This window comes from Scylla paramamosain, chromosome 3 (genome assembly GCF_035594125.1).
Source record: "Scylla paramamosain isolate STU-SP2022 chromosome 3, ASM3559412v1, whole genome shotgun sequence".
Classification (NCBI taxonomy): domain Eukaryota; kingdom Metazoa; phylum Arthropoda; class Malacostraca; order Decapoda; family Portunidae; genus Scylla; species Scylla paramamosain.
Genome location: NC_087153.1, coordinates 18,147,697 through 18,175,000, shown reverse-complemented (window position 1 = coordinate 18,175,000; position 27,304 = coordinate 18,147,697). Strand labels below are relative to the sequence as shown.

Here is a 27,304-nt window from a genome sequence, read left to right as displayed (position 1 = left end):
TAGACAGGGTGGAATCAAAAGCTTTTCGTCTCATCAACTCCTCTCCTCTAACTGACTGTCTTCAGCCTCTCTCTCACCGCCGCAATGTTGCATATCTAGCTGTCTTCTACCGCTATTTTCATGGTAACTGCTCTTCTGATCTTGCTAACTGCATGCCTCCCCTCCTTCCGCGGCTTCGCTGCACAAGGCTTTCTTCTTTCTCTCACCCCTATTCTGTCCACCTCTCTAACGCAAGAGTTAACCAGTATTCTCAATCATTCATCCCTTTCTCTGGTAAACTCTGGAACTCCCTGCCTGCTTCTGTATTTCCACTTTCCTATGACTTGAATTCCTTCAAGAGGGAGGTTTCAAGACACTTATCCATCAATTTTTGACCACTGCTTTGACCCTTTTATGGGACTGGCTTTTATTTCAGTGGGCATTTTTTTTTATTAGATTTTTGTTGCCCTTGGCCAGTGTCCTTCCTACATAAAAAAAAAAAAGAAATATGTAGGAAGGCTCTGACCAAGGGCTACAAAAAAGAGGCTCATTGAGGTTCCAGTCTCTAAAGGAAAGAACCAAAAGGGATTATTAAGAATTGGGAAATAGACGAGTAAGATGCAGCTAAATTCATGAAAACAATATGAAGACCCAATTAAAGTCCGCTACAGCTGATTATAAGTAAAGTAGTGTGACGAAGTGTTTTGAGAATGCGGGTGCTCTCTCTCTCTCTCTCTCTCTCTCTCTCTCTCTCTCTCTCTCGTCGGCAAGAGCGGTCAGTACTTCGCTTCTCAGTCCCCCGGAAAACCACAGTGCTGCTATTCACACGCTTTAGGAGCCCAGGCAATGTTTTACACACCCATTTAACACCGCCAGATAAGCTACGCGCCGCAGCCGTGAGTGGTACTGCTCACAAATCAAAGGAGACTAAGAACCAACTCGTGGATACGAAGCTTTTGTATTTTTTGTCTGAATCGCTGAGTATTATTCCCAGTGAATTTGTTTTGGTTCTTTTACTGAACTTGAAAACAGAGAAAGAAAGAAAGAAAAGAAAGAAGAAAGAAGAAAGAAAAAGATAAATAGATAGAGATAAATGTTTGCTCAGAGAGAGAGAGAGAGAGAGAGAGAGAGAGAGAGAGAGAGAGAGAGAGAGAGAGAGAGAGAGAGACGGGAGGTGTATTCTTAATTATCTCAGTTTTTATTTCAACAATCCCTATAGGAAGATATAATAAATACTTTCAAGGTTTTAGATAACAGTTTTATAAGAATCCTGCTCCAATAACCGGGGAAAAAAGACACTCATGATATCCCGACTAATCATCTGTGAACCTCTTGGAAATACTAATATTGACGAGACAACAAAGCCTTACAGAATAACGGCTTAAGGCCACCAGACACTTAACCAGAAGAAGCAGAGGGAAGATGAAGGGAAAGGCCAGAAACGGAAGCAAGAAAAAAAATTAACTAGACCAACAGAGACACCTAACCCTTGAGAACACTAATATTGACGAAATAACAAACTTTTACAAAATAACGGGACATTAAGACCACCAGACACTAGAAGAAGCAGGGGGAAGAGGAAGAGAGACACATGAGAGAGAAAAGACAGGGAACAAATTTGCCCAACAGAGACACCTAACCATCTCCACACGTCTAAAGAACGTACCCACAATCCCATATCACCTTTTCCCCCCCCCCGTCTTCTTGGTAGCGCCTCTTTTTAAGCCCAGTGATCGGCGGTAGCGTGTGTCCATTAACAAGTATGAAGCGGCCGTGTTTTTCCTTCTCATCTTAAGCATGAAAGCACCTGCAGCAGGCGGCGCGGGGAGGCGAGGTGCCGTGAAGAGACACACAAAGCGACTTTCCACTGTCAACAAGCTGAGTGGAGAAACCAGAGTTGTCTTGAGCTGCTTCAGAGAGAGAGAGAGAGAGAGAGAGAGAGAGAGAGAGAGAGAGAGAGAGAGAGAATTACATACTGTCCTCATTCTCGTGCCCTGCCCTCTAGTGGATACACACACACACACACACACACACAGGTAAGTAGACAAGCATATATAAACAGATAATACTATTGGTTACAGTTTCTCTCTCTCTCTCTCTCTCTCTCTCTCTCTCTCTCTCTCTCTCTCTCTCTCTCTCTCTCTCTCTCTCTCTCTCTCTCTCTCATGATGTCACGCCTCAAATCACTCTCCATCAGTTTTGAGTCGAAAGTAGTGAAGTAATGAACCTATATCGAAAAAAAAAAAACTGTCACTTGATTTTTCCCGAACAATACTACTATTACTACTACCGCTACTACTACTACTACTACTAATGTGTGTGTGTGTGTGTGTGTGTGTGTGTGTGTGTGTGTGTGTGTGTGTGTGTGTGTGTGTGTGTGTGTGTGTGAGCGCGCGTCACCGTGAACAGAGAGTACAGAGACTTTCCAGTTTGTTTCCGTAACATACGAAGGGTATTTGTACTCCGCGACCCTTCCTCACACTCGCTAGTGAGAAACGTGAGACAGGAGGAGGAGGAGGAGGAAAAAATAAACGGCAGCAGCAGGATAAGAATAGAAGTAAGAATAAGAAAGCAGCAGCAGCATCAACAAAAGAACCAGAAAAAAAAAGCATAATCAACTTGCATTTAAAAAACCCTGTGGAATCTTACTTAACGAAATACTAACTAAAGGTAGTGAAATGCTAGATAACTATAGTCGATCACTCTAAAATGAAAAAAAAAAAAAAATCTAAAACCACGTACCTTCTAAAACTTAAGTCGAACGAATCTATTTTGTTTGAGTTCCAGAAGCTTAAAATTTAACCTTTTTTCGGAATCTATTATAAAACTTTTAAAAGTTAGGCATGAATTTATATTTTAGAGTTTAGTTTATATTTTAGCGTTTAGATCCTTAGAAGTTTGATAATTATGTTTTTGGAGGCTTTGAGAAAGCTTGCATGCTCAAAATATGAAACTTTAGATCTACAGAATGCAATATCTAGTGGTCTCTTCAGTTTCATAGCCAAGTTAAAGTTTTAGAACGTAAAGATATTAAATTATATATAATACAACTTTCATAATAGATTAGTGGATCAGATTACAAAACAAACTAGATGGAAGATATATTTTCAGCTTTAGTTAGAGAGAGAGAGAGAGAGAGAGAGAGAGAGAGAGACCGACCACTTGGCACCTGCTCCTTCTTTCATGAACCAATCAGCGTTGCTGTGCCAGCGAGTGCCGTTGCGTGAGTGGTCAGGCGTCGGGCGGGGGCCAGGCTGCCGCCCCGCCGCCTCGCTGAACGCATGGCTGGCGCTGCTGAGGCGATGAAGGAGAAATTACTGGAAGATCAACGCCCCGCGACACCCCACCTCCCTCACCCCGCCCCGTCACCCCCACCAGTCCACCCACGCGCCGCACTCGCTTATCACCCCAGCCTGCGCCACGCGAGTCACCCCTGCAGCTTCCACTACCATACACCGCACTATCACTCACCCCTCTCCTCCTTCTCCCTCTCCCCCGCCCTCTCTCCTCGTTACTCCCGCCGCCACCATCACCACCGGCGGCAAGGGAAAGTGCTGGAGCTAAAAGTGAAAAGCATGACTCTCCGGCGTGAGGGCAGCCTGGCTCACTCCAGAGGTAAGCGGCGAAGGGAGCGCTCATCCACGCCTCCATCTCCTCGATTCCTTTGCCAGCCTCGAACCGCGAATGTTGTCTTGATACAAACTTTTCTCATCCCTCGCCTACGTACCGGATTCTACTAACTCGGTTCGCGTCGGATACTGAAGTCTTATTTTTGTTATTTATTTTCTCTGGTAACCCCGTGCTGTGTCTCTCAGTCTCGGTTCCCTCGCTGTTATTTCGGATACCAGTTCTCTCTCCCTGAAGTGCGTCCTCAGCCCAGCAAGAGCCGTGAGAAGTATCTTCAATAGGACGAGTTGGTCCGCTACATTTTACAAACGTATTGGTGACTCAGAAGACAGCGAGTTAAGTGTCCTCACCACCACCTCCACTGTCTCCTAAGCTGCTGCTACCTTCCCGCCGCCCAACCAACAGCATGACTCCTCTCTGGTAAGTGCGGCTATTTCCTGATTGATGTGTAGTGTGGTGTGAAACTCTGTTTTTATGCTCTACCTCATATACCAACCATATAGGCCCATATTCTGAAACGCTCTGCTCTCTCGAAACGAGTTTTTTCCAAGGCCCCGCAGATGATAAACAGGGTTCTCACGAGTGTTTCTTCTGTTAATGATGTAGAAATCTTGTTAATCTGTCACGAACCGTAAGAATACCCTTAAAACACGTGTCACTTCAACTAGAGCCTTTGGAACATATTGGAAATGCGGTGCAGAAATGTTTCAGAATATGGTCAATAGGCCAACAGTACATTATTACAGACAGTACAGTTATTAAGATTATGACTCACATGTAGAGGGATGTATGTGCGGTGGTGGTGTGGGTGTATTATGTAATACCTCTATGCTGCACTTCCACTACATCCAAAAGGCTCTTTAAGTTATGTGCAAGATTTTAAGGGCGTTTTTAAGGCTTTAGTAATATATAAACAAGATTTCTACATCATTAACAAGAAAATCACCTGACTAACCTGACTAATCATCTCTGTGGCCTTGTAAAACAAAAAAATGTCATTAAATTAGCGAGTAAAAACAATTTGCAGGTCCATCTTTCCTTCCCTCACTTCCTTCCTTCAATTTTCTTTTTCCTTCATTTATTCATTCATTAAATTCCTTTTTCCTTCCTTCCTTTACACATTTAATCAATCATTCAATAACTTATCCAGTCATTCATCTAATTATTTACTCATTCACTCAATTATTCACTCATTCAACAACTCACTCAATGAACAATTCACTCATTCACTCAGTCATTACAACACTCCTGCAGCCATTCACTCAATCGTTCACTCACTCATTCACTCAAATCACTCACTCACTCATACATTACAACACTTTACACTCCATCAAACAGCCATCCACCACCATGACTTCCCACATTACCTCCTCATCCCACACACCTGCGCTTCCCGTGACCCAGTTGGCTGCTCACTGGTTCACCTAAAATCTCGTCACTCATTGCCAATTGCACTCATCTTACACTTGACTTGCCGACTCACTCTCCCACAGCTTTCCTTTCGTTTTTTTCCCCGTAGTAAAGGCTGATGGTATATGTGGATGTAATAGGTGTATAAACTTAATATAATCATAAATTTTGGCGTAAGACTGGTAACGTCACCCTTCCTGTGCCCTGGTTTAAGTTTCTCTCTCCGCTGCCTCTTTTTCTTCTCAGCTTCCCTGTTCGCAGTTGCTCGCCGTTATGAATGACCCTTTTCTAAATATTTCTGTCTTATAGCATTCATTCACTTATTCCTTTGTCTCTCATTTCCTCTTTATATAATCTTTCCTGGACCTTATCCTATCCTATCTTCGCATTCCGGTCACCTCTATATCTCCATTTTCCTTGTGTTTCTATCTTGTGCCATTCTTTCATTTACTTCTTTGTCTCATATCATCTTCAGTGTCTCCATCTCCTCTTAGGTCTTTCTCTTCTTCGCCTTCCTATTGTTGTGTCTATTACAGGAAGACGTTTAAGTTGCCCTTCATTATCCTTTCGTGTTTTCTGTGAGATACTATTGAGTACTATAATAGGCCAAGGATATAAAAAATGGGGTTATGTAACTATAACAGAAAACACGACAGGGTAAGGAAAGGTAACTTAAACATAACATACACAACACCTATCACCTCCATATCTCCGCCGCCTTTACATTTCCGATCATATCTCACCGGTACACATTTCAAGGCTGGATGAATCTAAGAGCGGCCAGACGTCCCAGAAAAATCCCGACTGTTAGCAGGATTCGAACCCGCGTTTTGTTGCATCGTAGTCAGACGCGTCACCGCTGCCTGAGCTCAGTGATAAAATGGTGATGATTTTAATGATAATCTAAATGCATAATGATGGCGCAGGTCAGTTTTTGGCCATAATTGTCTGTTTGTCAAGGCCACTATTTCTTAAAAGATCTGCTTCAATACTCCGTCTCTCCTTTCATATTCTGAAACACTTCTGCGCGGCACCCTGACTACTTTTGAAAGGCTGTAGTTGAGATTATATCGGTTTCTAAGGATGTTTCCATGGTTCTAGTAACAGACGAACAAGTTATGAAGAAGTTTTTTACATTATTAACATGAAACACTCTTGACAACCCGGCTGATCATCTGCGGCCTTTGAAAACAGTCGTGGTGAGAGAACAAAGCGTTTCAGAACACAGGACATAGTGAGTTCTCATGTCTGTACCTCCTTATCTTCCTTATTATTTTGAAACACTTCGGGCTCTTATTAGGCAACAGAGTGTTTCGTCAGAGATGATGCAGAATCTTTGTTAAATTGTCACTAAAATCATAAAAGCACTCCTGAAAACTACAGTAACTTGCGTTATAGTCGAGTCAAAACGCCGGAATGTCTGAGCATGTCTTTTTAGTCCTTACGCCGTTTCTCTAGAGTCAGGGGTTGGCGCCATGTTCAAGTCTCCTCCAGCTGTTTTTGTCCCATGCATCTTCCTTTGTGACTGTCATCCTTTACAGTTCGACCGCAATTTTATCCCTCCATCTCACTCCCTGTCTTCCCGGTATGTCTGAGAATGTTGAACCAGAATTACTCGCCTTAGTCTGTAGTTTTTTTTTTTTTTTCTTTTCGCTCATTCCATTGATATAATCAAACGACTTAATGCTTATCATTCTCACTGGCACACTTTCAGTCAATCTCAGGCACTCCACTCCCAGGCCATCGTCCTTCAAAACAACACGGTACAGCCACATAATCATACTCTTAGTCTCTCCATTCCCAAGCCATTCTATCCGAGCCACACTATTCCCGGGCCTTCAACACGCCGCGGTACAGCCACCTAATCATACTCTTTCCAGCGTGATCCGATCTTTCAGCGTCTCCACGACCGCATTCTCAAACATTTTGGCGTCTTATCTCAGCTACTTTCAATCGACAAGAGCGACTGGAGTTTATAAGGATGTTTTCAAGGCTGATTACACGATTCCAGTGATAGTTTAACAAGGTTCCCACACCATTAGTGAAAAAAAAAAATTCCTGGAGTTTTCAAGGATGTTTTCAAGGGCGCTTTTTATGATTCTAGTGATACTTTGACTGGGATTCTGCACCGTCAATCAGACATTCATGAAAACCTGATTCATAATTTCTGGCCCTTGAAAAATAGTTCTTGTAAGATTCTTAAACATTTCCGTGTCTTACCTGTAATATTTTCAATCTTCAAGGGCGTTTTCATGATTCCTGTGATTGCTTAACCATGATTCTGCACCGTCATTGGGGAAAGAACTCCTGGAAACTTGATTAATCATCTCTGGCCCTTGAAAAATTGTGCTTGTAAGAGTCCAAAGCGTCTCAAAACACAGGCTTTCTGAGTTTCGCGACCACGAGGCGTCGACCTTTTCCCGAAGCACGCAGAGCTCACAGTCCATCTTTCATGACCAGGGAAAGTCTCATTACTATGGGAGGAGCGCTAATGGCGTGAACTTTTCCACGCACTCCACTATTCCCGTCAGATTATCTCTATTCTGTGTCACTGTGTCTAGTAAATTTGACATCTGACGACACGCGAACACGGTAACACTGCCGCTGACTGATGCTCTCTCTGCCTCACTCACTCACTCACTCACTTACTCATTCGCTGGGTGGTCTTCGTATTCCCGTCTTGTTTTGAATTGTGCTGCAATATGCAATAATGCATATAATGCAATAATGCAATATGCAATAATATTATAATCCTACCAAAACTCTTAATTAAAAGCTGTAGCACTGTCCAAATGTAAATAATCAGGTATTTCTAATCAAATAATGCTTCTCATGTTTAAGCATAAGTCGAGATAACACAGACTAATCAGCGAGTGACAGCATCAGTTAGTGGGAAGAGAAACAGTATTCCCATGTTCTTAGCCACCTAAATTCCTGTGACAAACTTCGAGAAACAGTTAAAAGTAAACCTTCCCCCTTTCCATTCATTCACAACATGCAAGAAACAACCAACGTACGAAACACATGAACAAATATTAAAGTCTTTTAACAGACAAATCTGAAGGAATGAGTTGTTTTGACACGGGGCGTTATCATTCTCGTAGCGAAAGTTTTGCCTTCTAATGGAATCCCACCATGTGCAGTGTTTGGCGTGCATGAGGCTGCCGCGACACCTCACTCACTGACTCACTGACTCACTGACTCGCTCTCGCCGTCTGTACTTTCCACACCTTTGATTCTATTGTTCAGCACTGCAGGGGGAAAGCCAGTTGTATTGTAATCAAAACATGGACTATTACTTACTGCTACTACTACTACTACTACTACTACTACTACAACTACCGATTCAATACCAACAATAACGGAGCAAGAATGCATTAAATCACGTACTGCATCTTTGCTTTACAAACTTTCTATTTACCCGAGGCGCGCGAAGTTTGAAGTAACATTTAAAAGAAAGATTAAGTCAATATGAACGTGGAGCTTCACCTGCGGAGAGAGAGAGAGAGAGAGAGAGAGAGAGAGAGAGAGAGAGAGAGAGAGAGAGAGAGAGAGAGAGAGAGAGAGAGAGAGAGAGGTGAAGCGCGTATTTTCCAATTAAATTACTTTGCACGCACGCACTCATTCACTTACTGTCACACACACACACACACACACACACACGCACACACACACGTCTCCCTCTCGAGTAATGACGAGTAAGAATAATCCATGTGTATAAAGAAGCAAGTGTTTGATGGCTATGTTCACTCTCAGAATTATAGTACTCGGAACATAATGCTATACTCGTAGTACTTCATTATGCAACACAATAAGGCCCACATTCTTATTAAACTCTTTGTTCTCTCATGCAGTTTTTTTTTCGAAGGCCACATGGATGACTAATAAGGTTCTCATGGGTGTTTTTTTTTTTTTCTTAAGAGTGGTGCGTAATTCTTGTTGAACTGTCACTGTAATCATGAAGCATCTTTGTGAACACTCACTGACTTCCATTATCAAAGACTGCTAAAGGTAGAGGAGATAAGACGCCGCAATGTTTAAAAATATGGATCTTGTATAGCTTCCAATTGCATTTCTTTATACCAATGTGGAAAAAAGAAAGTTATCCACCTTCAGCTCTCTTCCATTTCCTCAACAAACGAACAGATGAACAATCGATCGGGAAAGAAAAAAATAATAATACTCATCATAGAAAACGAAAAACGTATTACTCACGTACTGAGGCGTGTAAAACCTACGCAATGGTGACTGTCTGCTTTGTTGTAACTGCCAAGCGTGACTGCTCAAAGTGGCTGCAGTGACTGAAGCATCTTTCCTGCAAGTCCTCCACGTAGCGTCAAATGAAAAGGAGAAAGACTAGAACAAAATAGTAAAGTTCCTGAGATTAATACTTTAGATAAATACTTTAATTTCCGTTGCGTTACTGAAAAGGAGAGAGCAGGAAAAAATTAAAGTTCATAAGAAAAAAAAACTTTCACGCTGTCACTGAAAAAGAAGAGCGAGAGAAAAAGATAAAAAAAAGTACTTTATTAATTTACGCTGCATTACTGAAAAGAAGAGGACAAAAAAAAAAAAAAAAAATTCGAAGTTCCTGATATAAACACTTGATTCTTTCCTACTTGACATCAAAGTAACAACATAAAACTAACTCCCGCTGAAGTGAGGAAATAATTAAGTAAAGTGCGTAAGTGAGGACGTCCGTTCGTAAGAAGAGAGAGAAAGAGACAGAGGGGGAGAGAAAGAACAAAAAAATCGAAAGTTCCTGAGATCAACACTTCCCCACGTCACATCAATGAAACAACATGAAACTAACACCCATTGCAGTAAGCGAGGAATAAGTAAAGTATGTAAGTGAGGATGTCGTTCATAAGGAAAGCGAGCGAGGAGAAAAAAAAAAAAAAATAGATAAATAAGATCGAAAGTTCCCGAGATAAACACTTCGTCCTTTCTAATTCACATCAAAGAAACATAAAACTGTGAACAATAAATAAAGTACGTAAGTGAGGATGTCCATCGATAAAAAAGAGAGGGGGAAAGAAATAAAAGTTACTGAACATCCAAGTAACAACGCAAAACTGACTCCTGTTGTAGCAAGTGAGTAATAAGTAAAGTATGTAAGGTAGTAAGCGAGGAAGCCCATTCGTCCTTTCACTGGGGAGAGAAAGTCTTGACGGAGGGCTTCAGGGCGCCATCAAAGGCTGGAGAGAAGAGCAGCTCGGCAGGAGGGAAGAGAGAGAGAGAGAGAGAGAGAGAGAGAGAGAGAGAGAGAGAGAGAGAGAGAGAGAGAGAGAGAGAGAGAGAGAGATAAAGGCGAGCTAACGCCGACCGTATTGTTTAGTAGGAAGGGAAGAGGGAGGGAAGGGTGTGTGTGTGTGTGTGTGTGTGTGTGTGTGTGTGTGTGTGTGTGTGTGTGTGTTCTTTGGGGCGGCAAAGAGTAAACTATAAAGCGATCGGTGGAACAGGTGTTGTCATGCTGCAGAGAGAGAGAGAGAGAGAGAGAGAGAGAGAGAGAGAGAGAGAGAGAGAGAGAGAGAGAGCCAGTATCTATGCAGCTTCCGTCTTGTGTTATGTGCAATACTGGTAATGGTGGTGATTGATTGTATAAACGCGCGGCGCCGTTGATAAAAAAAAAATAAATAAATAAATGGAATAAAATGAAAAATAAGTAAAAAGAGAAAGACAGTAAAGGGAGTTATGGAAGAAAGTGAAAGGCGAGCGAGGCGTGTAACGTAACATGTGGCAATGGTTTTAGAAAAGCTGCAATACATAAAGGAAAGACTTTAGTCAAACCTGCTCTTTCACCTCACTTTTTTTTTTGTTTTGTTTTGTGGCAATAAGTTACGGATCACTAACTACTATTACTTTTATTAACTATTATTATTAACATTTAACTTATTACAGTACATTCTTCTCAAAATTACAGTCACAGATCCTTTTAATTTTTCTTGTCACCAAGTTATGTATCATTAACTTTTATTATTAACTTTTATTATTAACATTTTCTTTTATACTATTTTTTTTTTTACCGAATTCTTCTAGCCAACACGAGTAACACCTCTCTTTTTTCCTTCTCTGTATGTCTGTCTCTGTATTTAATGATCTCTTTCTCTGTGACTGCCTCTTTGTGTCTCTGTCCCTGGTTAATGGTACGAGTCTAAGAGGTTTAGCATACTCATACTAGTCAATTCACCTTCTGTAACCACTCGCACTTTGCTTACCGTCTCCTTTCAACCTTAGTCTCTCAACAACTGACGGTCTTATAAAAGTGACAACTCAGAACACTCCTGGCAGAACAGAGTTCAATATACAAACACCATGCACACCAAATTTCATAGGAATCCGAAGAAAATTAATGTCACTCTCTTAAATAATTAAAAAATGCCTTCCCTTAAGACTGAGCGGGAACACCTTAGTAGTGGAACTGTGTGTGGCTGATTACTTGACTTTTCCCCCACGATTGTACTCTTCCCCGTTTTCTATTGAAGGCAAACACTCTGTCAGTCAGTCAGTCCCGCCGCGTCCCAGTAACCTCGAGTTGAGCTTGGCCTGGCCTGTGACAAGGCTTTGGTGCTCCAGGTTGTGGGTAAAATCTTGAATACATTATCTGAGGTTTTACTGATGTGCTTTCTCTCTGTCTGTGTCTTCATCTAAGTCTTTTTATGTCTGTTTATGAATATTTCTGTCTGTCTCTGTTTATGAATCTCTCTCTCTCTCTCTCTCTCTCTCTCTCTCTCTCTCTCCTGCTTTCCATTCCGTTATCTGTACGTGTGTGTGTGTGCTCGCGCTGCTGTGTGCTTACGTATGTGTGTCTGTGTGTCATGTAAACAGCGTGAATGACGGTGGCCAGCTGCCCGACTATTCTGTCTTGTCTTAACAGTTGTATAAATAAAGTCTCGTTCGTGAATATAAAATGTGTGAAATAAAACATCTTCACATCTTCCTTGTAAATATAAATGTGCGTTGAGGTGTGTGTGTGTGTGTGTGTGTGTGTGTGTGTGTGTGTGTGTGTTTAATTTGGTGTTTGGTAACTGGTTTTACGTTTTCTAATTTTCTTTTCTACTTATGTTTTTTTTTTTTTTTTCAAAGATGCATGTTCATGATTTCCTGCCGTTGTGTTCTGTTCGTCTCAGATTCTATCTCTTTTTCTGTCAGTGTCCATCAGGTTTGTCAATGTGTGTATCAGTCTCTCTCTCTCTCTCTCTCTCTCTCTCTCTCTCTCTCTCCTAACGAGATAATAAGGTTCGCGCTACTTCCTTCCTCCAGGCGACTGACTTAACACCCCAGACACCCCCCTTTAGGTCACCCAGAGGACCATATTCTGTAACAATTCAGCGCCGCATCTCCACTACTTCCAAGAGGTTCTAGTTGAAGTGACACGGATTTTTAAGGGTGTTTTTAGGGTTCTAGTGACAGATTAACAAAGTTTTTAGATTACTAACTGGAGAAACACTCTTGAGAACCAAGTTAATAATTTCTGTGGCCTTGGAAAATGGTCATGGTGAGAGAGAAAGCGTTTTGAATACCTTTTCCATACTTATACTTTTTTTTTCATTCACACGAGGCACCTTTTCTTCCTATCCTCTTCCTATACTCTTTCCTATTCTTCCTCACCTAATCTAACCAAACCTGATCCTACTTTCTTGCTATTTATTCATTTTTCATTCGCTCATTCACTATTATCTCTTTTTTACCTTCTATCCTTCCTCTTCATCCTCTTCATCCTTCCTCCCTCTTCCCTCCCTCACTATTTTCTCTCCCGCATTTTCTCCAGTGAAGGGAAGACACTAATCTTCTCCCTCTTTCCCTCCCCAACTCATACTTTCTCCTTCCATCTTTTTCTTCTTGTAATTTCTCCCATGTTTCTAACTCACTCACTCGATTATTCACTTTCTTTTTTTTTTCTCTCGCACGATTTTCCTCAATGAGCCTCTAATTTTCCATTTTTCTTCCTAACTTATATTTTTTCCTCGTTTCCCATTCTCCTTCCGTTTAATCTTTCCCATATATCTCAACCCACTCACTGACTCGTTTTCTCTCGCGTTTTCTTTCTAGGGAGACAAGGAGTAACTATTATTTTCTTGTCAGTTACGCATGCGAGACGAGACTGTTCTTCTTTGAGATTTTCGCATGGATAATGTACCGTCCTGTATTCTGAAACACTTCGAGGTCTTGAGTCAGTTTCAAGGGCTACACAGAAGTGATAAGTACTGTTCTCATGGATGTTTTTTTTGCCAGTGATGCGACGTTCTTGTTCAAACTATCACTAGAATAACAAAAAGCACCACTGGAAGCCATAATAACGTGAACTAAAGTCTGCTAACTCTGCGCTGGTTTCTTTTCAATCATAGTAAAAGTTGCACGTTAAGAGTATTCTGAAGGACAATACTGATAGGAAAATTAGTAACAGAAGGCAAAATCTTTCGGTGTCTTTTTTATTTATTTATTTTTTAAAAATTTTTGTGCCTTATAATTCCACATAGGATGAGCAAAGCATCTGTCAGTTACTAGAAGTCAAAGGGGGTCCCGGAGGTCGAGGTGCGGTGACGCAGTGTTAAGGAATACGTTGTCTCAGAATACTACATAGAACTGAGGACGCAAGGAGACGGCTGATAGGTGATGTAGGTCAGTAACTCCCCACACACACACACACACACACACACGCACACACACACACACACACACACAGTATCACCACCTACGCTTCCCCGATCATTACACGCTCCCTATCTTCCCCTCCCCTTCTGTCTCTCACTCCCCCTCTCATCTTTTTCCACGGCTGATTTCCTCCCCCTTCCTGACTCACTCCCTCCCACGTTCCCCTCCCTCCCAACCGTGCAACAGGTGTTCTAGCGAGAATCTGAGCTGACCAACACCACCAAAACAAATACATCAGCTTTCTCTCCACCTGAAAGCAACCGTGGTGTGATATTTTTCTAATCTCTCTCTCTCTCTCTCTCTCTCTCTCTCTCTCTCTCTCTCTCTCTCTCTCTCTCTCTCTCTCTCTCTCTCTCTCTCTCTCTCTCTTTCCAGGATGTCACAGCTGCTGCTCCTAATGATGCTGGCTGCCCCCGCCTTGCCTCAGCTAGCGATACCTGCAGCGGTGGGGCGTGATGGCGGAGGGCACGGCGGAGGGCACGGTGGAGGGCACGGAGGAGGGCACGGCGGCGGGTATGGCGGAGGACACGGCGGAGGACACGGCGGAGGACACGGAGGAGGGCATGGTGGTGGGTATGGTGGCGGACATGATGATGGTTACGGCCATGGCGGAGGGGGGCACGGCGGAGGCTACGGTGGTGGTCATGGCCACGGGGGGTACAAGCCGGCGCCGTGTCACCCGCAGACCATCACCAAGTACCGCACGGTGTACAAGGACAAAAAGGCGGAGGTTGTTAATAATGTAAGTTGACGACCTAACCTGCATGTAACTAACTGGTCTGGTCTAGTATGGTCTGGTTGTCCCTCGCTTATAGGTGTCCCTGGAGATGCGTGTGTTTGACCTTTATATGTGTGTGTGTGTGTGTGTGTGTGTGTGTGTGTGTGTGTATGTGGTCGGGGGGGGGGGGAGTGCTGGATGTACGTAGGTAGCTCCGGGCGAAGGAAGGAAGAGAGGATGGAATATTGTCGTCAGAAGTGATAGAGGTCAACGGAACGGTACCTTGGAAAGTACGTGTGTGTGTGTGTGTGTGTGTGTGTGTGTGTGTGTGTGTGTGTGTGTGTGAGGGAAAGTCCAATTGGTCCATGTGTGTATGTGTGTATAAGTGCAAGAGTAGGGCAGTGGGATGGAGCTCGGATAGGAAGGAAGAGGAAGAGGAGGAGGAGCGGTTCTAGAGAGTGTGGATAGCGCCTCGCGTGCCGAGCAGGAATGGGAGGGTGGGAGTCAATTATATTAATGAACGAATTCAGTTTCTCCGGCCAAGTAGCGAACTTTCCCTCCCAAGGCTTGGCTGAAAAAAGATAGGTTCGGAGTGAAGGAAAGAATCAAAAGTTTGTGTAATTAATATGGAAATGAAGGTTAAGTGACTCGTCTGAAAAAAAAAAAGTAATGCAATGCAACACAAAAGTTTACCGAAAATAAACGTAGTTTTCTTTTCGTGTTTTCATTCCGCTGCTATATATATATATATATATATATATATATATATATATATATATATATATATATATATATATATATATATATATATATATATATATATATATATATATATATATATATATATATATATATATATATATATATATATATATATTGTCGTAAAAGATTTATATCTATTTTAAAACATGATTAGTCGAGAGTTTTCCTTTTCATGAGGCACTAGAATCCCGAAGACTCTGAACAACGCGTTAATTTCCACTAGACTAGAGGCTGTCAGTAGTCAGTGATAGGCTCATAACTAAGGCTGGGGTTTGTGAGGCGCTAACAGGCGGTGTCTTTTCCGACAGGTGGAGGTGCGGAACCCGAAGCCCCACGTCAAGAAAATCGTGGAGACGCGCTATACCACCATCAGGTATCCGGTGTTCATCACGCAGGTGATCAAGCCTCTGCTCACCCAGGTGGAGACCAAGGTGCGGCCGCTCTTCTTCACCAAGACCATCAATAGGTACACCACCGTCAAGTTCACTGTCACGGGCATCGGCCAGGTCACCCACACCACCGTCAAGTTCGAGAAGGAGTACATCACTCGCTGCGACAAGAAGGGCTACGACCACCACCGCCGCGATGCCTCAGACGGCGTCGTAGTTGACGTGGATCCGGACAAGCCGTCAGTGCCAACCTACCGCACCTCGTCTGTGGAGGACCCCCCAGGCCTGCCCTACGACGACGCGTCCCCCCAGGCAAATGACGGCCACGTGTCTGCCGTGAACCCCACGCCCGTGCAGAAGGCGCAGGAGACCGCGCCTCCCGGGCCTCCTCTCCCTCCATTTAGACGGCCTGGTCCCTTCCGACGCCCAGGTTCTTTCCGGCCGCCAGCACCTCCCCGGCCATCAGGTCTGTACGGTGCCCTGGCGCAGCTAGGCCTGGCAGGATCTCAGCCAAGTCCGATATCGGAGCCCTACCTGCCCCATCCGCCTCTGCCCCGCGCCCCTGCTGCAGTGGTCGGGTAGGGCCCTGCGCGATCCTGTCCTCCCCCGCTAAGGAAGTCTCCACTTGTTATCTCCCTTACACCGTTCAGCTAGTCCATTATCAACACCGACAAGTGCGGGCAGTCGTGTCAGCGCCAGTCCAGTGCTTGGGTCGGGTTTGATGTCGCTACATAGTTGCTTCCTGTAGACATTACTGCAACACCCGTGAGGAAAGCATCTTGGGTCCACCATTCCCTGGATTTTTAGTTCTTTCACTCCGCAGTCTTCAGCCGTCCCTCGTGAGGTTATCCCTCACAGCCACCTTCATGTGCTGTTCTTAAAGTTACTGTGACGCACCTCAGCTCGCCCGCAGGGTCGGGTGAACGGCAGCGAGGCGGCACGAGGCGATGGGGCAGGGACGGCTTCCTACATTCCCATGAGTCGCGCTGGTCGCCCCATGTCGTTGCATTTCACGTCTTAGTGAAGCATTAGTGCTCTGTTGTGTTTATTAAAATTGTTTATAGAATGTCTAGTATTCCTGTTCCTGATAGAATGTATAGTATTCCTGTTCCTGAAGCAAGGTTGTGTTGCGCCATAACACTAGGCGCGAGGGTGCAGAGTGGGGCCTGCCTAGGCTGGCTGCATGGCGAGGCCTTGGGTGGGCTCATTAGTGAGGCTTTTCTCTCAAGACTGACGTCATTATAACATTCGGTCGTGATGCACTACGGGCATTTTTTTCCACTCTCTTCCGTCCTTATACGGGGATCCCCCTGCCAGCCAGCCTCGCACACACACAAATCGGAAGGCGTGGACGGTCTCATCAGTACAGCTGCGATAAAACATCGTAAATGAACATATTGATAAATAAATTAATACACAACATACAGCAAAAATTGATTAGATTTCCTACTAAGGTATAAATCTTGTAATGACACCTTTCTTCTCTTCCTGGTCCCAGTAGCAACAACATAACAGACGTGAATGTTATTAAGTGCAGCAAAGGTAAAGCTAATTACCCGAGTTATGCAGTGGAAGGATGAAGCATGAGCACAGCTATGGCCATGAAGCGACTGGTACTCATGAGTGGGAACGCCATTCACTGTACGGGCTTTATACACATTCTTTTTTGCACACTTCACAACCTTTATTGAAACATTTCCTAATAAACTCAAGTTCAATAACGCTAAAATACTTCCCGTGTTTGTAGCAACGCTTGGTTCGGAGTCTCGTGAAGCACAGTTATAAAGACTCACGGCGAAGACTATACAAGAGAAAACGGTCAAGACGGAGAAGTTAATGGGGAACGGTAATAGCAAAAGTTCTGCTTACTCTCAAAACACTGTGTCATATGTCATTGTGCGTGTACACACCCATACACACACACAATAAATGTTTCTTGTTCCTTACCAAACAATAATCGTATGCTACAAGCTACAAATCACCACGACCACCAGTTACCTCACCACAATAACAGGCAACACCCTGACGCGCCACAGCCCTTCACCACTGCGAAAGCCACATCGAAATTATAATTGACCACCAGGACATCGTCGGCGGCTTTGTGTCATCACTAGTCTTCGTCGTCAGCTTATCAGCCCATCTCTGTATGGGGACGCTGTTTTTGATGAGCCGCCTCCAATTTCCTCTGTCACCTGCCATGTCATCTAGACCCTTCTCTCTCATGTCATCTTGTATGCAATCTTTCCATCTAATCTTGGGTCTTCCTCTCCTCCTCCTTCCTTGCACTTTCATATCCAGGGATCTTCTCTCATCACTTACTCCATCCCTTCTCATTACGTGCCCGTACCATCTAAGCCTTGCTTCTTGTGTCTTCGAAATCTCTTCCACCTTCACTGTTCCTCTGATCATTGTATTGCTTATTCTGTCCTCCCTTGTCATTCCACACATCCAACGCAACATCCTCATTTCTGCTATCTCCATCCTCTTCTCATTTACTTTCTCCACAGGTAATGCCTCTGCTCCACACGTCATTGGTGGCCTCACCCTTTAATTTCACTGGCATTTTCCTGTCACACAATACCCCTGACGCATTCCTCCAGTTCCTCCATCCCGCTTGGATACTTCTAGTTACTTCCTTATCCTCATTGCCATCTACTGATGTGGTAGATCCCAGATTCTTGAAGACATCTACTTTCTTTAGCTCCATTCCATCCAGCTTGATGCTTTCACCTCTATTCTGCTCTTCCTCAGTACACTTCATATATTCTGTCTTTGTTCTATTTATCTTCATCTTTCTACTCTCCAATGGTAACCTCCACTCATTCAGTCTTTGCTCTATCCCATCTCCATACATCATGTCGGTGTCTCCAGTCGTAAGTCCTCAGTCAACACGTCCCTCACAATGTTGAAGAGGAAGGGACTCAAAACACAGCCTTGATGCAGCCCCACCACTCCAAGGCTGTCTGTCGTGCCTACTCCACTCTTCACCCGTGTCTTGACACTCCTATACATTTCCTTCACCAGTCTTACATATTTTTCCGCACCTTCCACTCTCTCAGCCATCTCCACAGCTCCTGCCTCAGTCTTCTGTCACAGGCCTTCTGTAGGTCTATGAACACCCATATGTTGTTCCTTCTGATTTTCTCTGTACTTTTCAGCCAATTGTCTGAATATAAATACTGGGCTTCTTGTTCCTCTTCCGGGCATGAAACCAAACTGACGTCTGGAAACCTCAACCTCCAATCTTAGACTCTCGTGCATTATTCTCTCCCAGATCTTCATCGTATGTGATAGTAATTTAATTCCCTCTATGGTTTCCACCCTCTTGAACATCTTTCTCCTTGAAGATAGGTTCCGAACACACTCTCCTTCCACTTATCTGTGATATCTTCCTGCTCCTTGATCTTGCACATCAACTTCCACAATAAATCCACTCCGTCTCCCAGGGCCCTCCAAGCCTCCACCGGGATCTTATCCGCCCCAATTACCTTATTTTTCACTTTAAGAGCTTTCACGATTTTTCCTCTCTCTACTCCTCTTGTCAGTCCTGGGTATGGTATTCCATCATCATGGTAATTCCTTGGGTCTCCTCATTCACCAAACCATCAAAGTACTCCTTCCATCTCTTATGTATCTTCTTGCGTCATCACTAGAACGTTCCGTAAACTGCGTCACTTAACTTTCTCACTGTTGTGCTTCTCCTTTGTTAAAATTCATAGTGCAATATAAGAATAAGACTAGATACAACAAAGAAATAAGTGGATGGATATATTGAAAAAAAAAAAAAAGGAAAAGCAAATGATTAGGAAAAAAATGTCCGTATCAGTGCAGTCTGGAACAATACGAGTACACTCTTGCCCTTAAAAACCCGAGTAACTTCATCTAATAGACCTTTTTAAAAGTAGTGAAGGTGTGGGAAGAAGTATTTCAGAATACGATCCTTAACATAGCTGCTGCTGTGAAGGAATGCAAAAACTGCGCAGCGACCACCCGTACATGGTTTGGGGATCTTGGGGATGTCCTCTCACCTACCGGCAGGGCGAGAAGTGACAGGCAGACCAGGGAAAAGAGGGAATGTAGCACGACACACACCACCACCACAACGCACGTACACTCGCTAACTTGGGAAACTAAAGCCGAGAATCTGAGGAAGCTGAATCCTTGCGCATCTGAGGCCTCTTTTCAGAAACACTTTGCTCTCTCTTCACGACCATTTTCAAAGGCCACAGAGATGATTAGCTTAATTGTCAAGAGTGTTTCTCCTGTTAGTAATGTAGTAATCTTGTAAATTTGTCATCAGAATAGTAAAAACACTTTTAAAAATCCATGTAACTTCATTTAGAACCATTTAAACGTAGTGAAGATGCGAGGGAAGAAGTGTTTCAGAATGTGGATCTGAGTCGAGTCGAGAAGCTCACTCACGACGTTCGAGAGGAAGAGTCGACTCATCCCGTTTTCTCTAAATTGTACACGTCTGTTTATTACACCGCCAAACAGTTACCTACCTATATAAATTAATTAAACGTAGTTACGACTATGTGTGTTTCAGGAGGAGAGTATGAACGCATCTCAGAAATAGACTGGCCTTTCTTTCGGATCATGCTGTTTCTTTTATGGGAATAGCATAATTGCCTCTCATCTCATTCAATTTCACTCTTATCTTCTCTCCTAGGACGTAATGAATTGGCTTTTTTTCTATTATTATTTTTTTCTGTCCTTGGCCAGTCTTAGTGAAAGAGAAAGAGAGAGAAAAGAAAGAAAATATATGGAGGCCTGCTGCATGCCTGGTACTGTCAGTGAAAGCTGGTTTATGGCATTGAAAAGCCAGGACGTGACTCAGGGCAGAGACAGCGAGGCACGGCGAGGCAAGGCGATCAGTTGTGAGCGAGGAGAAAGGAAAAAAAAAAAAAAAGGAAAAAAGAACCGGAAAATTTTACTCAGAGGAATCCGGGGCTGCTCATAAAACAATAACAACAGCAATAAATAAAACGTAACCCAACGAGTGAATTCAAATCTGGGTCATTCATGAAGCTTAAAAGAAAAGAAAAGAAGCGAAATAGAGGAAAAGTTAGCGAGGAAACAAAGCAAAACAAAAGTCGTGGTCGTAACCTGTTTTTTTTTTATTTATTTTTCTTTTCTTCATACAGAGATCTTTATTAGAAGAGAAATCACCACCATCACCATCACTACCACCACCACCACCAACAACAATAACTTTTTTACTCCTTACCCCTTTCTTTCTTTCCCCATTTTTTTCCCCTACCCATTTTCTCGCCTCCCTCTTTAACGGGTATCTTTAATGGAGGAAAAAAAAAAAAGAAAAAACATGCTTTCTCTGTCTTCCACTTGCATTTTACTTAGGCACCTTTGTTTCCTTTGCATATTGTCTCTCACTCTTATCAACTACGTCATGGTAAGATCCGTATTCAGAAACACTTTGCTCTCTCACCACGACTATTTTTCAAAGGCCACAGAGATAGTTGGTCGGGTTCTCAAGAGTGTTTCTCCTGCTCATAGTAAGGATATATTGTTAATTCGTCACTAGAACTGTAGAAACACTCTTAAAATCCTGTGTGACGTCATCTAGAGCTCTTTGAAATTCGTGGAGGTGCGGCCCGCAGTGTTTCAGAATACGGTCTTAATTGAGGTAGGTGAGGACACGCGAACATGGTAACACTGCCGGTGGCTGACGCGCTCACTCTGTAATTAGTTTACGTGTTTCCGCCGCCTTGCTTTGAAACGGGTGGCGAATTGACTTAAATCTTATCAAAACCACGAGATAACTTGAAGGTATTCCAGATTACTTCCACTTTTGAACAATCCATGTACTTTGAAATTAAGTCAAAATTTTGGAAGATGTACGCACGTTTCCAAAAAAAGACATGAATAAAAAAGCATATATAATGACCACAAAAGTCCATTCACACATTAAGAACCATGAGCAGTGAATCAAAATAATCTAAACTTACTGGAAATACAACGCTAGTTCACCGTACGCTTCAAAAGAAGACAGGGAATGCTTTAACTTGAAAAAAAAAAGAAAAAAAAAACATAGATACTGACAACAAGACCAATTCAAAATAATAAAAGTAATCAAAATACAGACGAAAACATTAAAATACAGACATATTATGAGACACTTACTTTTCACCCAACCACCAACCCACACACACCCACACACGTACGGACAAAAGGCCACCACACACTGCACGTTACTTAATGATACCTCTTTTAATTAGAACAAGGGAGCGGCGAGGTGTCACTAATAGAGGTAATCAGTAATCAATGTAGATAAATCCGTAGTGGTAACAGTTTTTCGTTCCTCTTGACCTCCATAGAAAACGGAACAGAGGCGAGGGGTGACTATGCCAGTGAGGGGGACGCGGGAGGGTGGCTGGCAAGTATAAAATAGGAACGTAACATAACAGTGGGTGGTTGGGGTGATGTGTGGTGTGTGGGATGTATGTGTGGTGTGGTGTGGTGTGGTGTGTTTTGTATGGTGCTGCTTTGTGGTTTAGTCAGTTCATCCATTTGTACATCAATCATTATATTTATCTATTTATTTGTCTATCTATCTACCTATCTATCTATCTATCTATCTTTCTATCTATGTATGTATGTATCTATAAATTAATGAGTTTCTCTGTCTATCTATCTGTCTATCTATCTGTCTATCTATCTATCTATCTAAATATCTATCTATCTATCCATGAATCTATCTATCTATCAATTAACCAGTTTATCCATCTGTCTGTCTATCTATCTATCTATCTATCTATCTATCTACCTACATACTTACCTACCTACCTACCTACTATCCATCCATCCATCCATCCATCTGGAAAGCGCAGGGGAAAAAAAAAGATATCTGGGAGAACAATACACAGAAGCAATGAATTTTGAAGAACCTAGCTGGTGTGTGTCAGGTGCGTGGGCAGGTGCGGACCAGGTGTGGGGGCGGGCGGCAGGTAAGGGACGTGCTTCCTGATACCTGCTAATTAGTCCGTAACTGGCTATTAAATTTTCCAGTCAATTAAGATATGCTTCATTAACTGGCGTGGCTGAGTGTCTGGTAGCACCTGGTGGCATGTGGTGGTGGTGGTGGTGGTGATGATAGTGATGGTGATTGTGGTGAGAGGGAGAGGAGAGTTAGGTCATAGGTGAAACGTGATATGGAGAGGTGATGGTGGTGATGGTGATGATGATGGTGATGATGCTATGTGCTATTGTTTCTGTTGTTGTTGTTGTTGTTGTTGTTGTTTCTACTCCTTCTGTAGTGCTGCTAAGCCTGTGATTTGCAGTCCATGAGAGAGAGAAAAAAATGAAAATAAGAATAAGTTAAATTATGTAATGTTGAATTCGGGAATGAATTAATTTTTGAAAGTTTATGAAGAAATGTTTTTTTTTTAAGTATTTTGAAGTATTTGTGCTCATTAAATTTCGTTCGATAAGCTGTTAAAAAGATTGGCTTTCTCTCTCTCTCTCTCTCTCTCTCTCTCTCTCTCTCTCTCTCTCTCTCTCTCTCTCTCTCTCTCTCTCTCTCTCTCTGCGTATCATAACATTCCCACAAAGAAAGTATTAGACTGACAAACAGAGCATCATTTCTTCTCGAGACACATCTTATAAAAAAGATAAAAAAAAGAGAATGAAAGAAGTCGTCATCATACTTAACATTTTGAATTTTTCGTCTCGGTGAATTTTGTATTTTTGTTCTTTCCGCCTCACGACGAATCCGATGCACGAGTTCTTTTTGGTACTGTCATTGCTTACGTAACCTCGAATTTCTCACTGTTTGTAGGCAAGTTTCCTCATTTATTTTTTTACTTTACTTTCTTTTCTATTCACTACTAATCATTGTGCCTCGCTGCCTTTGCCCTTCCGTCACGTGCGAACTTTTCAGTGATTCTCTCTCTCTCTCTCTCTCTCTCTCTCTCTCTCTCTCTCTCTCTCTCTCTCTCTACACGACTTTCACTCACTGTGGGTAACGAGAGTGCAATAGGCAAAGCTTTCCCTCCACGTAACTCTTGTACAGTATGGCATCACCGTAATTTGATTCTGAAACCCATGAAGGTGATAGTGATATTCTTTTGTAATCAAGGAGTTTAAAATCATCTCCAGTTATTCTTCCATATTATTGCAACACTAGATGACCATAGAGTTTGGATTTAAATGCGTACTGGAGTGACGAGGCTGCACAGAATCAATAACGAATGCATCATACACATAAAACAAGTACTTAGGTTTGGGGGACAGAGCTAGAGGGGCGAGACTGATGTGGATTGCTCTTGTCAAGGGGAGGGACGCGGAATATGTGAGAGGGAGGATGCTGGAGATCGGTTTATCTTCCAGGAGAACGAGAAGAAGATCTAAGAGAATGTTTATGAATGCAGTGAACGAGTACAAGCTTGTAATGAGTGCGACTGAGGAAGACGCAGAGGACCAAACGTGTTGGAGAACGCTGATCGGCTGTAGTAGTTGCGACACCTAACGGAAACAACCAAAAGAAAAAAAAAAAAAAAAAATCAATGTATGAGGGAATATTATACAGACGCATGAAGGGCAAAGAAAACGGAATGACTCGAAACGCGTGAGCTCCGTCTCGAATCAAAGCTCAAGATCCCGACGCAGCTTCCTGTGAATTACTCAACGCAGTGACGCAGTGACCCGTGAGTGAGTGTTGGTGTGATGCCGTGCTTGGGTGTGGCGTGCTGCGTTCCTTCATTTTTCCGCTCTACCGGCCGCCACTCTCCCCGCAGGCACATGTGAGTAGATCCACAGACCATGGATGAAAATGCCGTGCAAATACAGCACGTATTCAGAAATCCTTTGCTCTCTCTCTCTCTTTCACCTTGACTATTTTCAAAGGCTGCAGAGATGATTAGTCGGGTTCTCCAGAGTATTTCTCCTGTTAATAATGTAGGAATCTTCTTAATCTGTCACTAGAACCTTAAAAGGCATCCTTGAAAATCAGCGTAACTTCACCTAGAGCCTAGAAAAGTGCGGCGCTGTGTTTCAGAATATGATCAGGCTGACGGGCGATAGGAGTAATGGTGGTGTTGGTGATGGTGGTGGTTGTGCTGATAAATAGTCATACTAGTACTCAGTTATATCGTGTTTCTAAAAGTTTCGTCCTGTTATCTCTTAACGCATTGTAGTGAAAGTTATCGAGGTTTTCATGATTGTGGTGATAGTTTAACAGCGATTCAGCATCATCATAAATAAAACACTATGAAACTGACTGATAATCTCCGTGGCCTTTGAAAATCGTCGGGTTAAAAGAACGAGACACTATGAACACGACTCAGTAAGTTTAATAGCGATTCCACATCAACAATTGTAAAAAAAAAGAAAAAAAAATAACACGCATGGAACTCTGACTTATTATCTCTGTGGCCTGTGAGACTCGTCAGGTTAAGAGAACAAGACGTTTATAAACACAGCTCTTTAAGTGACGCAGTTTACGGAAAGTTGGCGATTACGCAAACCCACCGAACAACTCCCTGTGGTTAGTTATAATTACGCTGTGGTTGGCGCAGTGGTGGCTGCTGCGGCTGGCCTGGGTGTGGTTCGTCATTGTGGTAGGGACACTGGTGGTCGCAGTGGTTGGTGACTTGTTGTGTATTATGGTTGTGTGAAGAACAAGGAGCACATGTTGTCTGATACGCTGTGACAGGTCTGTGGTGGTGGTGATGGTGATGGTACTGATGATGGTGGCTTCGGTCAGGTTTGGGTTTTGTGCAGCAGGAGTCCGTAATCACCAACTGAAAGAGAGGAAAAAAAAAAAAAAAAAAAATGCATACCCAATACTAACCTCATGAAAGCTTACAGAACCCTCTTGCAAATCTGTACAATTGTAATACAACGACTTGGCACGCTGGTAAGGGGGAATAGCGGTCATCGGAGCTTTCTTCTTTACATACATACAATATATACATAGTGTACGGAGATACATATAGAACTGGAGAATTTCACGTGACAGTGCCCAACCTGAGGCTTTAATGGGTGACTGAGATGGAGGCATGAGGAGAAATTACTGGTGATACCCGCCTACATTATAAAAACTCAGTGTTATGGGTTTCTTCAATAGTGCAATCATCATAAAACACCTCACAACCCTCTAATGAGATTACATGGACGCTTCAGCTATCACCTAGCGGGTAACTCAAGGAAATAGGGAGGCATGCTTTATACAGGGACTGCCACTTGTACGCCTGATGGCTTCGTGCAGCTTCCCTTGTTCTCTCACGTTCTTAACTTAGCGGTAACCTTCCTAATAAACCAGCAATAGTAGTATTAGTAATAGCAGAAAGGGGAGGCCCAGGTACACGTGCTGCGAAGCTTTTCTTGTTTTCTCGTGTTCCGAACTCCGCGGTAACCTTCCTCACTGACCAACAGTAATAGCAGCAGTAGTACCAGTAGGAGAAGGTCCACAGGTACACGTGCGGTGGTGTTCTTAACTCAACGGTAATCTCTCAAACCCAACGTGAGAAGCAGCATTAAGAGCAGTATGGGCAGTAGGAGCAGTAGAAGCAGTGGGGGCAGGTTCAGGTACACGTGCGTCACTGTTGCCTCGAGAAAAGAAAACGGTGACTCTGCCTCACTAGTCACTCCCTGCCGCACACCCCTCCACCACCACTTTCCCCGCCGAAGGGAGAGGCCGCGGTGGGACCAGGGAGGGGAGGATTGCCGGCCTACGGTTTTGAATTTTTTTTCGAATGGTTATTGTTGATCCCCCCACACGCGGCACCGTCACGGAAGCGCATCAGTCAGTGGCGGTGGTAATGCTGCGTCACTATCTGAAAGGAGGGAATTGTGTGAGATAACTCGTTACGTCTCGTGGTGTGTTACAGATTGACGAACAAAAGGTGAAGATGACGGTTGTTACTTTGTTTCTCTTGTACACAGGTTCGCTTATGAAGAAAAATTATGTATAGTGATAATTATATACTACTACTACTACTACTACTACTACTACTACCACTCTGCTTGAGACAAGAAACAAGAGACAAAATGGCAGTATGCATTACGTGTCTCTATTCGACTTCCCCTTCCCCCAAATCCTCCTCTCCCTCTCCGCCTCCTCCTCGCGTTCGTCTTCAAACAGGATGAGAAACACGTTCATTGTCTGTTTAGATGAAAGGCTATTCTGAGTAGCGTCACCGACATGCAAGCTTTCACCATGGGGGCGCGGTGTTGATAAGTCTCCTGCGGGGAGACTCTAGTAACAGTGACGAATGCAAAACGTTAAGTGACTATTTGTATTTTGAAACAATGAAGAGGTGATGAAGAGCTGATAAGCACCAACCACCATATAAAAGTGATTGTATTGGTAAAAGTAAGACTGTAGGGGGGGCGATAATACACAGCCCAATGATTGTTTGTATTCTTAAACACTCGTACGGGAGGTGAACTAACTAACTAACTAGCATATCAAAGGGACTGCCTTAGAGAATGAGAGGGATTGAGCTGGTGATCTTACACAGCACACTGAAAATATGCAGCTCTTGTCTATTTGCTCTCGGATGATGTGTCTGTTTTCTCTCTGATGTTTTGAAAGAGCTATGGAAATGAAGTACTCCTGCGTCTGTATATCTTCTGTGTATTATCGCCACCACAGTTCCACTTATATTAAAGGGAATAAGTATACTCGAGTAGGAAGAGGTATATATTAATATGTAAGGAAAATTTTAGTTGTGTTAAGATATTCATTCTGTCAAAGCTTGAGGGAAATTAAGTACTGTTTTTGTGTCTTCTGAGTGTTATC

At 43.1% G+C, this 27,304-nt stretch overlaps 3 protein-coding genes across 4 annotated transcripts in view; 1 reads left to right on the top strand and 2 right to left on the bottom strand.

Annotated features, from left to right (window-relative positions):
• The window catches only part of LOC135091988 (2-oxoglutarate and iron-dependent oxygenase JMJD4-like), a 41,722-nt gene extending 22,018 nt beyond the window's left edge, over positions 1 to 19,704 (bottom strand). The window contains exon 1 of one of the 2 annotated variants that reach the window (XM_063990105.1): positions 19,573 to 19,704. The gene's annotated coding sequence lies outside the window, so the exon portion shown is untranslated. Of the gene's footprint in view, positions 1 to 19,568 lie in introns of both variants that reach the window. The other variant, XM_063990112.1, reaches the window with a different exon arrangement.
• Positions 3,409 to 16,606, top strand: LOC135092007 (uncharacterized). Its single transcript, XM_063990119.1, has 3 exons — positions 3,409 to 4,026; positions 14,047 to 14,413; positions 15,460 to 16,606. Exons 1-3 carry the CDS (start codon positions 4,013 to 4,015, stop codon positions 16,120 to 16,122), a joined length of 1,044 nt encoding a protein of 347 aa, XP_063846189.1. The 5' UTR covers positions 3,409 to 4,012; the 3' UTR covers positions 16,123 to 16,606.
• LOC135096386 (uncharacterized) lies at positions 18,567 to 25,114 on the bottom strand. The gene is made up of 3 exons (XM_063997857.1): positions 25,030 to 25,114; positions 18,905 to 19,087; positions 18,567 to 18,763 (listed from the first exon to the last, which is right to left on the bottom strand). The coding sequence occupies exons 1-3, from the start codon at positions 25,112 to 25,114 to the stop codon at positions 18,567 to 18,569; spliced, it is 465 nt and encodes a 154-aa protein (XP_063853927.1).
• Between the last annotated feature and the right edge of the window lie 2,190 nt (positions 25,115 to 27,304).

Excerpts from the sequence above, each read along its gene's own strand:
- LOC135092007 (XM_063990119.1), top strand. Across the intron at positions 14,414-15,459 it reads AGGCGGAGGTTGTTAATAAT|GTGGAGGTGCGGAACCCGAA; the intron begins GTAAGTTGACGA and ends CTTTTCCGACAG.
- LOC135096386 (XM_063997857.1), bottom strand. The coding sequence starts at position 25,114 with ATGACGAACCACACCCAGGCCAGCCGCAGCAGCCACCACTGCGCCAAC. Across the intron at positions 19,088-25,029 it reads TAACCACAGGGAGTTGTTCG|GACTGACAAGAGGAGTAGAG; the intron begins GTGGGTTTGCGT and ends TACCATACCCAG. Across the intron at positions 18,764-18,904 it reads CACAGATAAGTGGAAGGAGA|ACGTCAGTTTGGTTTCATGC; the intron begins GTGTGTTCGGAA and ends TGAGGTTTCCAG.